Genomic DNA, 14,563 nt, shown 5'->3' on the forward strand with positions numbered 1-14,563 from the left:
ATGACCCTTCTTAAGTTTACTGTGTCTTGAAAGCATACAATAGAAGTAGGTTATGAGTTATAATTTGTCTTTAGACATTCCTCATTTATAACATGAATGCTGTATAAAGGTTTATCAAGAGGATAATTCTTTTTATTTTGTAATGATTGTCATGAAAAATATTCTATTTTTTATTATAGAACTATACCATAAAGTTGTAGCAGAATCTTTACATTTCACAAAATATAGAGTACTAATTGGTGTAAAGGCTAGTCAGGGTTTGCTATAAGGTATGATACAAAACAAGTTTAAAATGGAAATACGTACACAATGATTCTACAGATAAAGCTGTCTTTTTTCCTGAAACACAACTCAGTCTCTTCTCTTTTGAGCAAACTTTATGGTTATTGCTCTTTCTTTTTTATTTTCATTTCACTGTAAGAATATAATAGAACTTTGAAGTCTTCAGTAGTTTTTGATGCATGTATGTATTTTCAACCTTATGTAGGCTTTTTCTATCCAGACCCTAGCTCCAGGTTCTTAGTATCGGCCCCTGACCTAGCTTTGAGTGGTAGACTCGCCTTCGGGCTAGTCGCACACTCCTGGATTTTTTCTCCTGCTATTTTACCTTCTTTTTCTTTCATTTTTATTATATATATTTATATATGTTTGTCATTGTTAGGTAGTTGGCGTCTGGCTTAGCCTAGGTCCCGGCTCGTAGAGCCTAGTCTACCTTTGATCAGTTCGGTCGCTTCCACATAGCTTCTCTCTGATCAGTTGGTTTTAGCCCTTTGGGCCTATATGCTACCGCTTTTCCGTTCAGGTTGCTTCCCGATAGCTTCCCTCTGATCAGTTGGTTGGCCTAGGCTTGGTTACCGTAGCTTAGTGAACCGCCTCGTGGTCACTAACGTGATCACGAGTCAGCCAGACGCCTGCCAGTCCCCCTCCCCCCTCTCCCGCTCTCCCATAGAGTCGGGTGGGGGTGGGTCGGTCTGTCCTTGCTCGCCCCACATGCCCGAGCCTGCCTCCCCCTCTCCCCTCCACCGGAGGGGCCTGGGAGTCCGACAGTCCCTGACTGGTTCCGACCTCTCCGCTTCTCGGCTCGGCCGGGTGGTACGTTGTGGGGGGCCCTGGCCTTCCCCCCCTCCGTTACTTCCTTGTCGCTCCGGGCTAGCTCGAGTCTGTATGTCATCTCGCCCTTCCCTCCTTACTAGAGCTCCTCCCTATCGGAGTCCTGGTATCCAGCGGAAGGGTATAGTCCACCCATAGTTGGACCGGAGCATACAGTAGGTCTTTACTAACCGTACCGTATTGCTGAGTTACTACACTCCGCTTCACTGGACCTAGTCCGGTTCACTTGCATGTAGGTTAAGTATCTTTAAGTTTACTTAATGTATCTTAAAACCATCCCCACCCCTCCCTTTCATTTTTACCGGATCTCTCCGGGATTATAGCCTATTCAGGCAATGCAGGGAGGGGTTATGCCCAAATTTTTTCCGAGCTCCGGCATGTAACGGAGTTCTTTTGTCCTTAGTCTGTAAGTGTTACCCCTTTAAGATACTCATGTGTCTTCCCACTTACAGGCCACCAACTGTGAGCATCCGGGATGTTCCGCTACACTTCAGGACCCCTGTGGACACGAAGTTTGCCGGTCCCATGCTCCATGCGCGACTCCGCACGGGGACATCCAGGTCTGGTACCATGAGACGTGTACCATATGTTACGATCTGGTGAGCCAGCTTTTGGAAGGCGTAAGTATTCCATCTCCGCATGCTGCTCCGCTTCTTTTAGTACTTAAGTTTACATCATTTACTTTAACTTAAGGCATCTAGTTTAAGTTATATTCTAAGTTTTAGTTTTAAGTGATTCTTAAATCTAAAATATACCCTCTCTTACAGGCTCCGGCAGTAAGAGATACAGCATTGGCTACCCTGCGGGCCTGGGTCGGAGGTTTTGGCAAGAACGCCGCCAAGGGTCAGCCCTACATACTTGAGAAGCGATTAGCACTGTTAATCTTTCCCGGAGGCAAGGCGACTGGGTACGTCGACCCGGTAGAGGCGGACCCTTCTATTGCCTTTATCCAACAACAGCTGGCGGCCTCCTTAACTGAACAAGACCAGGATATCTCCACGGATGTCGCAACCCTGGATATAAATGTTTGAACCTATGGTAGGTATAGACGACCTGTTGGTCGATGGTAAGTAATGCAGGTACCCAAGGGTCTCCCTTGGGAGTGACTGTTTCTTCTCACCCCTGCAACGCTCTCCATCCTTCCAAGGCTTTACGGGTGATGAGTTATATACTCCTCCAGAGGCTTTCGGTTAGACTAAGATCAAGTCTAAACATATGACCTTGACTAAGACGTCATCGTCTTCGAAGAAGACGTCCTCGTCTTCTTCCTCGCGTAAGTCTCCGGCTCGTAATCCCGGCCCAGACAGGTCTAAAGGGTCTAGCTCCGGCTCAAAGTCCTCAAAAAACAAAAAGTAAACCCTAAGGAGAAATCCCGCACCCCGGCAGTATCACCAGTTCCACTACCTTTGGTGCCTATTCAGAGTCTCCCCTCCACCTCCGCAGCAGCTCCGGCTTTGGACACCAATGCTGGCCTGTTGCAACAGGTGGGGCGACCTAGTGGGCTCCCTTAAGGACGGAGTATGGAACATATGATATCCCGCCTGTCGGACGGATCACTTCTCAGGATATTATTATAGCCGGGTCTAAGAGAAGCCCCTCTTGCCTCTCCCTCAACCTCCAACACTAGTGGATCTCAGCTTCCCCCGTATGACTCGCTGCCCGCTTTCTCCATGAACAATCCTTGGAGAGTAGCGTCATACGCCCCCCTTCCAAGATGGTCTCATCTCCATACCGGAGTTTGGAACTCGAAGAATAGAGGACTTCGAGTTCTACGGAAGGCTACAGCCTCCGTTCATAGGCTACAGCGAGGCTCACGCCTTCGGCTATGGTTAGGGATGACAGGGTACCAAAGGAGACAGTCCTCTATTCTCGGGACCAGGCTCAGCGAGAATGGCTCAGATGTTTAGAGGACATGGACTGTTCGAACACCAAGATTCAAACCATGTTCAAAAAGTCCCTTTACCATTTTCACGATGGACGAGAGTACCCCGCTCCTCCTAACCAAGATAGCAAGGTCGACCATCTCAGCAGCTCAAAAAGGGGACCCATGCCTCAGTTGAAAGAAGCAGATCCCACATCTCCGTTGCTCCCTTCAATTGGAGAATTGTGGGAAGACTTGCCAAATACTTTCTCAGCTGGCAAACTCAAACCTGACTGTGCTATGGAGCAGTTTGGTGAAAAGCTACCCAGGCTCCCAGATAGTCTTATTCAGGCGGAATTTGACTCAAAAACACGACTAGCCAGGTCAATCAACCTGATGGCTATGTCTGAGGTAGCAACCATGGCTTATGGTTCAGAACCAATTTTTAAGCTTATGACCAAAGCCCTGACTCAAACGGTGCAGTCAGATATGTTCGAGTTTGCCACTGCTAGGACGAATTGTAGGAAGCATGTCCTGCTAGAGGCAACCATTTCGTCAGAACCGAATAGGTTACTCTCTTCCAACATCTGGGGCGCAGATCTCTTCCCAGAGGCTATGGTAAAGGAAGTCCAGGCAGAGGCTACGAGGTTGAACCAGAGGCCTTAAGGACCGTTGGGGTCTTACTGGCTAGGAGAAGGCAAGACCTGACCACCCAAAAATAAAAGGTAAAGGGACAAAGGAAACCCAGACGTTTCCAGCCTTACCAAAAGAAGCAACCGCGCTTCCCTCAACAAGTTCCTACAGTGCCGTTAGTGCAGACAGCCCAGCCCTCCACGTCTAAAGGTCAATCACAGCCTATTTATGTGATATCCCCTCAGCCTCAGCCCTCCACCTCATACGCCATCTCTCCAGCTTACAATCAAGCCTTCGAGAGTCAAGCTTCTCAGAAGTATGACCGCTCGAACAAGGGAGGCAGAGGTAAGCGGTCCTTTCGTGGGAGAGGATCGGGAGGCCCCTTCAATAGGGGAAAGCACTTCAGAGGAGGTCGAGGGGGTTACCAGAACCAATGAAGAACTTCAGGTAGGAGGGAGGCTGTTTCACTTTCGCCACCGGTGGAACTTCAGCCAGTGGGCTCAGAGCATAGTGTCAAAAGGGCTGGGTTGGAGCTGGTTGACGAACCCACCTCCAGCCAGACCTTTCCGTCAACTTCCTTCCAAGGAATTGACAGAGTACGCAGAGGACCTCCTTCACAAAGAGCTATAGCAAAGTCAAGAGGTTAAAATTTCAAGGTCGCTTGTTCAGCGTTCCAAAGAAAGGCTCAAACAAAAGAAGGGTAATCTTAGACTTGTCCCGCTTAAACTTAGCCATCCGCTGCGACAAGTTCAAGATGCTCACGATCTCACAGGTGCGGACCTTACTTCCCCGTGGGGACCCCGTCACCACCTCTATCGATCTTACAGACGCCTACTATCATATCCCTATTGCAAGACACTTCCGTCCGTATCTGGGATTCAAGATAGGAGACCAGACGTTCTCCTTCAAGGTAGTCCCGTTCGGGCTCAACGTGGCACCCAGGGTGTTCACGAAGCTAGCGGAAGTAGTAGTGCAACAGCTCAGAGCTCAAGGGATTATGGTAGTAGCGTATCTCGACGATTGGTTGATCTGGGCCCCATCAGTCGAAGAATGCAACAACAAAGGCCACACTGAAAGTGATCCAATTCCTAGAATATCTAGGATTCAAGATAAACAGATCCAAGTCAGACTCACCCAGAGTCAAACTTTCAGTGGCTAGGCATTCAATGGAATCTATCCTCACACACTCTGTCGATTGCCACCTCCACCAAAAGGAAGAAATAGCGAAGTCAGTCAAGCAATTTCTAAGTCACAAACTAGCATCCAGGAGAGCTCAGGAAAGGATCCTCGGCTTCTCTCCAGTTTGCTTCAGTAACGAACATCTTTAAGGAAAGCCAAACTAAAAGATCTAACCAGGATCTGGCGCTCTACGAGCAAAGTGTCAGGTCCATGGGACAAGCTATCCTCAGTGCCTCTGATTCTAAAGAACCGGCTTCGGCCGTGGGCAAAAGTCAGAAATCTGTCAGTGTCAGTTCCTCTTCAGTTCCCTCCACCAGGGATCACCATCCACACAGACGCGTCTAAGCGGCTGGGGAGGGTACTCCCAAGTCAAAAGGTTCAAGGAATTTGGTCACCCCAGTTCCGTCAGTTCCATATAAACGTACTGGAGGCAATGGCAGTCTTCTTGACTCTGAAAAGATTACGCCCACCAAGGTACTCCCACATAAAGCTAGTCTTGGACAGCGCAGTGGTAGTACATTGCATAAACAGAGGAGGCTCCAAGTCACGTCATCTAAATCACGTCATGATAGCCATCTTCTCCCTGGCAGACAAATTCAGTTGGCATCTTTCCTCCACCCACATAGCTGGAGTGAGAAACGTCATAGCAGACGCCCTATCCCGATCAGTACCCCTAGAGTCGGAATGGTCTCTAGACGAGAGTTCGTTCCAATGGATCCTTCAAAGAGTCCCAGGGCTACAGGTGGATCTCTTCGCATCACAAGCGAACCACAAACTACCGTGTTATGTAGCCCCCAACCTGGACCCTCTGGCTTACGCCACGGACGCCCTGGCTCTGGACTGGAACAACTGGGAGAAGATTTACGTCTTCCCTCCAGTGAATCTCCTTATGAAAGTATTAGACAAACTCAGGACATTCAGGGGTCAAGTGGCTCTAGTAGCCCCAGACTGGCCGAAGAGCAATTGGTACCCCCTGATTCTGGAACTGGGCCTTCGTCCCCTTCGGATCCCCAGTCCCAAGCTCTCCCAGTCAGTACAAACGAAGACTGTGTTCGCTTCCTCAGGGATTCTCAAAACCCTAACTTTATGGATTTCATGAAGTTTGCGGCAAAAAGAGATGCGAATATTGACCCTCAGAATATTCTTTTCCTGGAATCCGATAAAAGGGATTCAACTTTGAGGCAGTATGATGCTGCCGTCAAAAGTTAGCAATCTTCCTGAGAGAGTCAGATATCAGAATCATGACAGTTAATTCGGCTATATCCTTTTTCAGATCTTTATTTGAAAAGGGTTTAGCAGCTAGCACTATTACGACAAACAAGTCAGCATTGAAAAAGATATTTCAATTTGGGATTTAACATAGACTTGACAGATACCTATTTCTCGTCTATTCCTAAAGCGTGTGCTAGACTTAGGCCCTCTGTCAGGCCTACGTCAGTTTTCATGGTTCTTAAACGATGTTCTAAAACTGGCTTTCCGAAAACCGATAATGACACATGCTCGTTTATGATGCTCCTAAGAAAAACTCTGTTTTTATTAAGCCTAGCTTCAGGAGCAAGAATTTCAGAACTGTCGGCTTTATCCAGAGATCCGGATCATGTTCAATTCCTTCCCACAGGGGAAGTGCTACTTTCTCCGGAACGTAGTTTTTAGCAAAGAATGAAGATCCTTTGATGAGGTGGGAACCTTGGAAGGTACTACCCCTTCCGCAAGATGTTTCCCTTTGTCCAGTTTCAACCTTACGAGCCTTTCTATCCAGGACCTCCTCTTCCTCATCGGGGCCCCTCTTTAGGAGGGAAAAAGGTGGTACTTTATCCACTAAAGGCATCAGGCAACAAATCCTGTACTTTATCAAACAAGCCAATCCTGACTCCTTTCCAAAAGCACATGATGTCAGGGCAGTAGCCACCTCAATTAATTACTTCCAACATATGAATTTTGATGATTTAAAGAAGTATACCGGATGGAAATCGCCGACAGTGTTCAAACGTCACTACCTTAAGTCCTTGGAAGCTCTGAAATTCCCAGCAGTAGCAGCGGGTAACATAGTTTCCCCTGACTCTAGCTAGATTATAGTAGAAGATTCAGTCCTCCTTTCTACCTGCCTCACCCAACAGTTCGTCTATTCCTACCTTGTTCATTAGCATTCACCTTGTGTCTTAGCTGCTTTATGATTGTATAGTGCCCCTTTTGTCTGGTTAGGGACACACACAGCTGATTACCATACTGATCTCATAGATGTTATCCCCTTATTTTTATGCTAGGGGATACATCATATTACAATGGTTACGGGTTTTGTATATTAAGTCATATACATTCCTGAGATATATTTTGAGATTGATCAAGTATTTATGTAACTTTATATTAATTGCTATTTCTATTTTGATACATGTTGTTACACAGATTTATTATGATAGGTAATCATTGTACCTATTTGTATATATGTAAATTACCTTATATTATTAACATAATTAGTTTTAAGGGTAATTTAAGCATAATTCTGATTTTGTTTTACTGTGTATTTGTATCTTTTTAGCAATTATATTCATTCATTTATTTTGTATCTTTTATTTGAGACCTATTTTGTTTTATTATATTCTGTTTACTTTGTTTACAATCTTGTGCTGTTTCTCTGGTACGATTTCGCGCAAGCGACACGAGCTGAGCCCAGAAAAAGGATTTTGACGTAAGGAAAAATCTATTTCTGGGCGATTGGCTCGTGTCGCCAGCGAAATACCCCCCCTACCCATCCCTTCGCTCAAGATTGTCTGCTAACTTCAGGATGGCCACCAGAGGCGCAGCAGTCGCAAGCATGGGATGGAGTAGTAGTAGTACGAGCTGCTCTCTCTGTGGGACGGCTCCCCTCTTGGAGGGTTTTGTAGTGGGAGATTTCTATTGGCATTTGGCTCGTGGTAGTGGTCTCACTCGCCTAGTGTTCATACCGACACCCTCCTAGAGGGTGAGCGAGTCAGTTATACTGACCTTTTTCTTTATTTTATTTATTCTCTGGTATGTGTTAGTACATTTACCCTAGAAAATACAATAGATTAAAGGATATTTCGCTGGCGACACGAGCCAATCGCCCAGAAATAGATTTTTTCCTTACGTCAAAATCCTTTTATAGAACTATACCATAAAGTTGTAGCAGAATCTTTACATTTCACAAAATATAGAGTACTAATTGGTGTAAAGGCTAGTCAGGGTTTGCTATAAGGTATGATACAAAACAAGTTTAAAATGGAAATACGTACACAATGATTCTACAGATAAAGCTGTCTTTTTTCCTGAAACACAACTCAGTCTCTTCTCTTTTGAGCAAACTTTATGGTTATTGCTCTTTCTTTTTTATTTTCATTTCACTGTAAGAATATAATAGAACTTTGAAGTCTTCAGTAGTTTTGATGCAAATGTAATTCATTATGAGCTTTCCATACCACTTTGAAATGGATGAAGTGGTTTTTTAACAAATATATATATTGTAGTTAATGATGGAGGATTAAAAGTCACAGAATGACAGTTCCCAAAGAATAGACTGGTACAATAAGTAGTTCACTGGTTTTGACCTTTTTTTTTTCCTCGAAGACAAGTTGTATATTGATCAATCCCTGGCTTTTACTACTAATTCTATTCTTTTTTTAGGTTATTTGTTGTAGTGTTTGAACAAATATCTGGTTATTGGTATCCTCTGAGCTTATGTAAACAGGAATTGTTTGACTAATTTTTTCAGGGTGATGTTGCTGTACAACTAGATAGCCATAAGGCAAGATATCATTTAGCAGTAACAGGCAAGGCTTGGGGTCTCATTTGCCAATATTTTCCTGATCTAGTACCAAGAATCGTTGCGAGAGGGACAGTGTTTGCCCGTATGTCTCCTGATCAGAAAGCCCAGCTAGTAGAAGAATTACAAGCTATTGACTACATTGTTGGCATGTGTGGCGATGGTGCCAATGACTGTGGGGTTTGTATTTTTCCTTTTCCATTTCATGTTTTGATGATCTGATTCAAATTAAACTGCACTGGTTTTGAATTCCAAATTAGTATATATATGTTAATTCATTATTTTCCTAGGCTTCATATGCTTTCCTTGTGTTTGAACAGTGCTAGCTTGGTGTATTGCTCTCTGTGATGTTTTAAGAAACGTTTGTATGTTGTTTTTACTATATTATAGTAAGTATAAGGAAGTGTTATTACAATTTTTCATTACCATATAGAATTATAGTTACTATGAAGATATGAAAATAAGAGGTATACGTAGAAGGAAAAGAGAGGGAGGCTAAAAGGCGGGTGGCGAGGGATGAAAAGATTTGAGATAATTGAAATCAGAATCTCGGATGAGCAAAGAAGATTTGTATAGAGCTGTAAAATGGTTGATGAAAGGGGAAACAGATGCAAAAGAGGACAAAATATTTAAATAATAAATGAGAAAAATTAATGGTTAAAAGAAGTTAATAATGAAGAAGGCAGAATTTTGAAAATCTGTTGAACAAAGAGAATGAATGTTAAGTGGAGGATTAGACAACAGAGAAATAGAAAACAATTGAGATATCTGAGAAGGTTAGGAATGTTTTTAGGAAGAGGAAATTCCTCAGGCCATCAGAAATAAACTTGAAGTTTGCTTAGAGAAGCTGAAGTGCTAGTCTTTCTTTTTTTACGATAACATATTAAAACTTGATAAAGAAATGGATGAGAAAAGAATTGTGTGTGGCATGAATAATAAAATACATAGGAAAAAGAAAGTATAGATGTATTACAGTGTGAGAAGTATGGATGAATAAGACATTGAGCATGCTGTGTAAACATTTGCGACTGTGAGGAAAGATGGAGAAAAACTAGCAAGTTTTGCCAGAAAAATCAACAGAGGCAGTTTTTGTATTGAGGTATCTAGAGAAAGACCATTATGCTCTGCTTATCTTCCACATTACGTTCTGCGAAACCAGCCATTATTATTATTATTATTATTATTATTATTATTATTATTATTATTATTATTATGAACCCTGTTTGTATGGAACAAGGGCCATTGAATTGAAATTCCAAAGAATATGGTGCTCATTTGAAAGACTTAAGATACCTTGAGCTACCAAGTAGTTTAGATACTTTGCCAATATTAGAGCTTCATTTAGAATAATTATATGGATTATTAAACAGTATGAAATAATTTCAATACAATATATATATATATATATATATATATATATATATATATATATATATATATATATATATATATATATATATATATATATATATATCTATATATATATATATATATATATATATATATATATATATATATATATATCTATATATATATATATATATAGATATATATAGATATATATCTATATATATATATATATATATATAGATATATATATATATGTATACAGTAGTACCTCGAGATACGAAATTAATCCGTTCCGAGCGGCCTTCGTATAATGATTTTTCGTATCTTGGAAACACATTTTTACATGTAAATGGCTAATCCGTTCCAAGCCCTCCAAAAACACCCCATTAAATTTCCATAATAAAGCTAATTGACCTATAAACAATGAAATACAGGCAGCCCAGGGTTACGACGGGGGTTCCGTTCTTGAGGCTCGTCGTAAGCCGAAAATCGTCGTAAGCCGGAACGACACTTGGAAATATGCCTTAAACTAAGAAAAAAGTTAGAGACCTTACCTGTGTGACATGCAAGTAGATTGCATGATGTGTAGTGTGGTTATTTCAATGGCAAAGGATGGTTCTTGAAGGTATAATTCTTATTAAACTCTTGTGACACTAAAAAGCACAATGTACTACACTTAATCCTTAGTTAGATTATACACTAAACACTATATTATGCACTGTACACTTCGTAGTAGTATTTGTTAGATCCTGGAGTACACTAAATCCCAGTCTGGTAGCTCTGGAAGGTAAAAGTATAACACATTAGTACAAAATACTACACAAAGTCCTGAATGCAATATGTAGATTATAGATATCAAGAGTAAAAGAGTTTAATGTATGTTAATTAATTCCTTACTTTTAGTTTATAATTCCTTACTTTGAGTTATAATCAAGATAAAAAAGTTAATGTCAGTGAATTAATTCTCCTTACTTTTTAGTAGTTTTAAATTTGTCTTTCAACGGTAACCCTGGATGCACAAAGTGTGTATGTGGCCCCATAGCCTACATCATTCAGGGGGTTTTCTGGAATGTACAAAAAATAATTAGTATGTCAGTAAGTACTCTATGCATAGTAAGTTATTCATACAGTAATATGCACCATACAGTGGTTTAATATCACATATATCATGTATAAAACTTAGTTAATGTATGTTAATTAATTCCTTACCTTTAGTTTTAAATTTGGCCATTCAACGTAACCCTGGATGGACAAAGTCTTATGTGGCCCCATAGCCTACATCATTCAGGGGTTCTGGAATGTACAAAAAATAATTAGTATGTCAGTAAGTACTCTATGCATAGTAAGTTACATACAGTAATATGCACCATACAGTGGTTTTAATATCACATATATAACATGTATAAACTTAGTTAATGTATGTTAATTAATTCCTTACCTTTAGTTTAAATTTGGCATTCACAACGTAACCCTGGATGGACAAAGTCTTATGTGGCCCCATAGCCTACATCATTCAGGGGGTTCTGGAATGTACAAAAAATAATTAGTATGTCAGTAAAGTATTCTATGCATAGTAAGTTACATACAGTAATATGCACCATACAGTGGTTTAATATCAACTGGTATGCATTATTGTAAATGATTGGTTCTACACCCCCTGTTTCAGCAGGGAGTGTACAGTACCAATTCCCATGATGGGAGGGCCCTTGATCACTTATCCCATGTGAGAAGATCTTGGTCACTTTTTTTTGTTTTTTTTTTTAGTATGTACGTATACAACTTACTTAATGTATGTTTACTACTATGTATAATTCTTACTTACCTGTTATGTAGTAACCCTGGACAAAGTTTTTATGTGGCCCCATAGCCTGCATCATGGAGGGGGTCCTGGTTTTCTGGAATGTACCAAAAAGTATCAAAGTTAAGTCATGTTATGTATGTTTAGTAAGTTACATACAGTAACCATACGTACAGTGGTTTATAACATGTACATAATGTACATAATCAAACTTGGTTGGAAATTCCTGTAAAAAAAGTTATGTACGTATGTAATATGTACTACTGTAGTATAAACCTTACTGTTCATACTTTGTTACACTACATGTTACATGTGATACGTATACTTTCCTGAAGGGTTTTTTCCATCCAAAAATGGTGCTATTCTACTTGTAGTAGTTATCCCTTGATGGCACTTGTAGTAACAACCTGGAGTTGTGTGAAAAATGTTGGTTCTGGAGGAAAAAGTAACAAAATTAGTGTACAAAATATACACTACAGAAAGTTGTGAATGCATATGTAATTACTGTAGATATATCAAGAGTACTAAAAGAGTTAATGTATGTTAATTAATTCCTTAACCTTTAGTTTAAATTTGGCATTCAACGTAACCCTGGATGGACAAAGTCTTATGTGGCCCCATAGCCTACAATCATTCAGGGGGTTCTGGAATGTACAAAAAATAATTTTGTCAGTAAGTACTCTATGCATAGTAAGTTACATACAGTAATATGCACCATACAGTGGTTTAACCTATCACATATATAACATGTATAAAACTTAGTTTAATGTATGGTTAATTAATTCCTTACCTTTAGTTTAAATTTGGCATTCAACGTACCCTGGATGGACAAAGTCTTATGTGGCCCCATAGCCTACATCATTCAGGGGTTCTGGGAATGTACAAAAAATAATTAGTATGTCAGTAAGTACTCTATGCATAGTAAGTTACATACAGTAATATGACACCATACAGTGGTTTAATATCACATATATAACATGTATAAAACTTAGTTAATGTATGTTAATTAATTCCTTACCTTTAGTTTAAATTTGGGCATTCAACGTAACCCTGGATGGACAAAGTCTTATGTGCCCCATAGCCTACATCATTCAGGGGGTTCTGGAATGTACAAAAAATAATTAGTATGTCAGTAAGTACTCTATGCATAGTAAGTTACATACAGTAATATGCACCATACAGTGGTTTAATATCAACTGGTATGCATTATTGTAAATGATTGGTCTACACCCCCCTGTTCAGCAGGAGTGTACAGTACCAATTCCATGAGGGACCTTGATCACTTATCCCATGTGAGAGATCTTGGTCACTTTTTTTTAGTATGGTACGTATAAAACTTACTTAATGTATGTTTACTACTATGTATAATTCCTTACCTTTATGTTATGTAGTAACCCTGGACAAAGTTTTATGTGGCCCATAGCCTGCATCATGGAGGGGGTCCTGGTTTTCTGGAATGTACCAAAAAAGTATCAAAGTTAAGTCATGTTTATGTATGTTTTAGTAAGTTACATACAGTAAATAACCATACGTACAGTGGTTTATAACATGTACATATGTACATAATCAAACTTGGTTGGAAATTCCTGTAAAAAAAGTTATGTACGTATGTAATATGTACTACTGTATGTATATAAACCTTACTGTTCATACTTTGTTACACTACATGTTACATGTGATACGTATACTTTCCTGAAGGGTTTTTTTCCATCCAAAAATGGTGCTTCTACTGTAGTAGTTATCCCTTGATGACACTTGTAGTAACAACCTGGAGTTGTGTGAAAAATGTTGGTTCTGGAAGGAAAAAGTAACAAAATTAGTGTACAAAATATACACTACAGAAAGTTGTGAATGCATATGTTAATTACTGTAGATATATCAAGAGTACTAAAAGAGTTAATGTATGTTAATTAATTCCTTACCTTTAGTTTAAATTTGGCATTCAACGTAACCTGGATGGACAAAGTCTTATGTGGCCATAGCCTACATCATTCAGGGGTTCTGGAATGTACAAAAAATAATTTTGTCAGTAAGTTACTCTATGCATAGTAAGTTACATACAGTAATATGCACCATACAGTGGTTTAATATCACATATAACATGTAGTATAAAACTTAATTTAGAAATTCCTACATAACTTACCAACTTTTAGTGAGTCTCAAAGCTGTTACCTAGGTTGTGGGAGATGGAGGTGGAGGTGTAGAGCATTCATGATAAGGATGCATTCCAAACCTAACTTCAGTGTGCTTTATCACAGATAACAGGCTAGGATGATGGGCAGTCTGGAATGAAGAATTAATATTAAAGGACAGTATGTAACCACTTAGGTGTACAAAAATTTATTGTACGTATGCAAACATTAAACACAACTGAGAATTCCTTACCTTCAGCAAAATGAAGACATGTAGGCTATGTAGAGGTCTGGTTTATGTAAGTCACAGGTGCATGCCAGTCTGGAATGATAATGTAATAGTACATATGATTATAGTATGTATGTTACATACATAACATGGTTATTACATATGTAATATTAAACATTAATTAAAAAAAAATGTCCTTACCAAATTCTAGTGGTTGGCTTGCTTACTGGGATGGCCATATAGTACATGAGAGTGGGTGGCTGGGCTATGGAGTGGGATGGGCAGGTGCTTGGGAGTCTGGAATGATAAAAAATATATAAATGATAGTTACTACTACTGTAACTACTGCCACATGTTATTACTGTTTGACATATGTAGTGTGTAATACGTATGTTCAATATAAAAAATGAAGAATTCTTTTACCTGAAGGAATGGGTAGAGGTGATACTACTCGTATCAACTGATTTGGGCTCTGGAGAGGTGATACTCGTAT

General features: G+C 40.1%; 1 protein-coding gene across 1 annotated transcript in view; it reads left to right on the forward strand.

Moving 5' to 3' along the window:
- Nucleotides 1-14,563, forward strand: part of LOC135219574 (polyamine-transporting ATPase 13A3-like) — a 445,505-nt gene that overhangs the window by 351,340 nt on the left and 79,602 nt on the right. Inside the window, exon 20 of the mRNA XM_064256451.1 lies at nucleotides 8,511-8,741. Within this exon, the coding sequence (XP_064112521.1) occupies nucleotides 8,511-8,741 (231 nt within the window). The remainder of the gene's footprint in view (nucleotides 1-8,510; nucleotides 8,742-14,563) is intronic.

The sequence above is a fragment of the Macrobrachium nipponense genome, chromosome 1, assembly GCF_015104395.2.
Source record: "Macrobrachium nipponense isolate FS-2020 chromosome 1, ASM1510439v2, whole genome shotgun sequence".
Lineage (NCBI taxonomy): Eukaryota > Metazoa > Arthropoda > Malacostraca > Decapoda > Palaemonidae > Macrobrachium > Macrobrachium nipponense.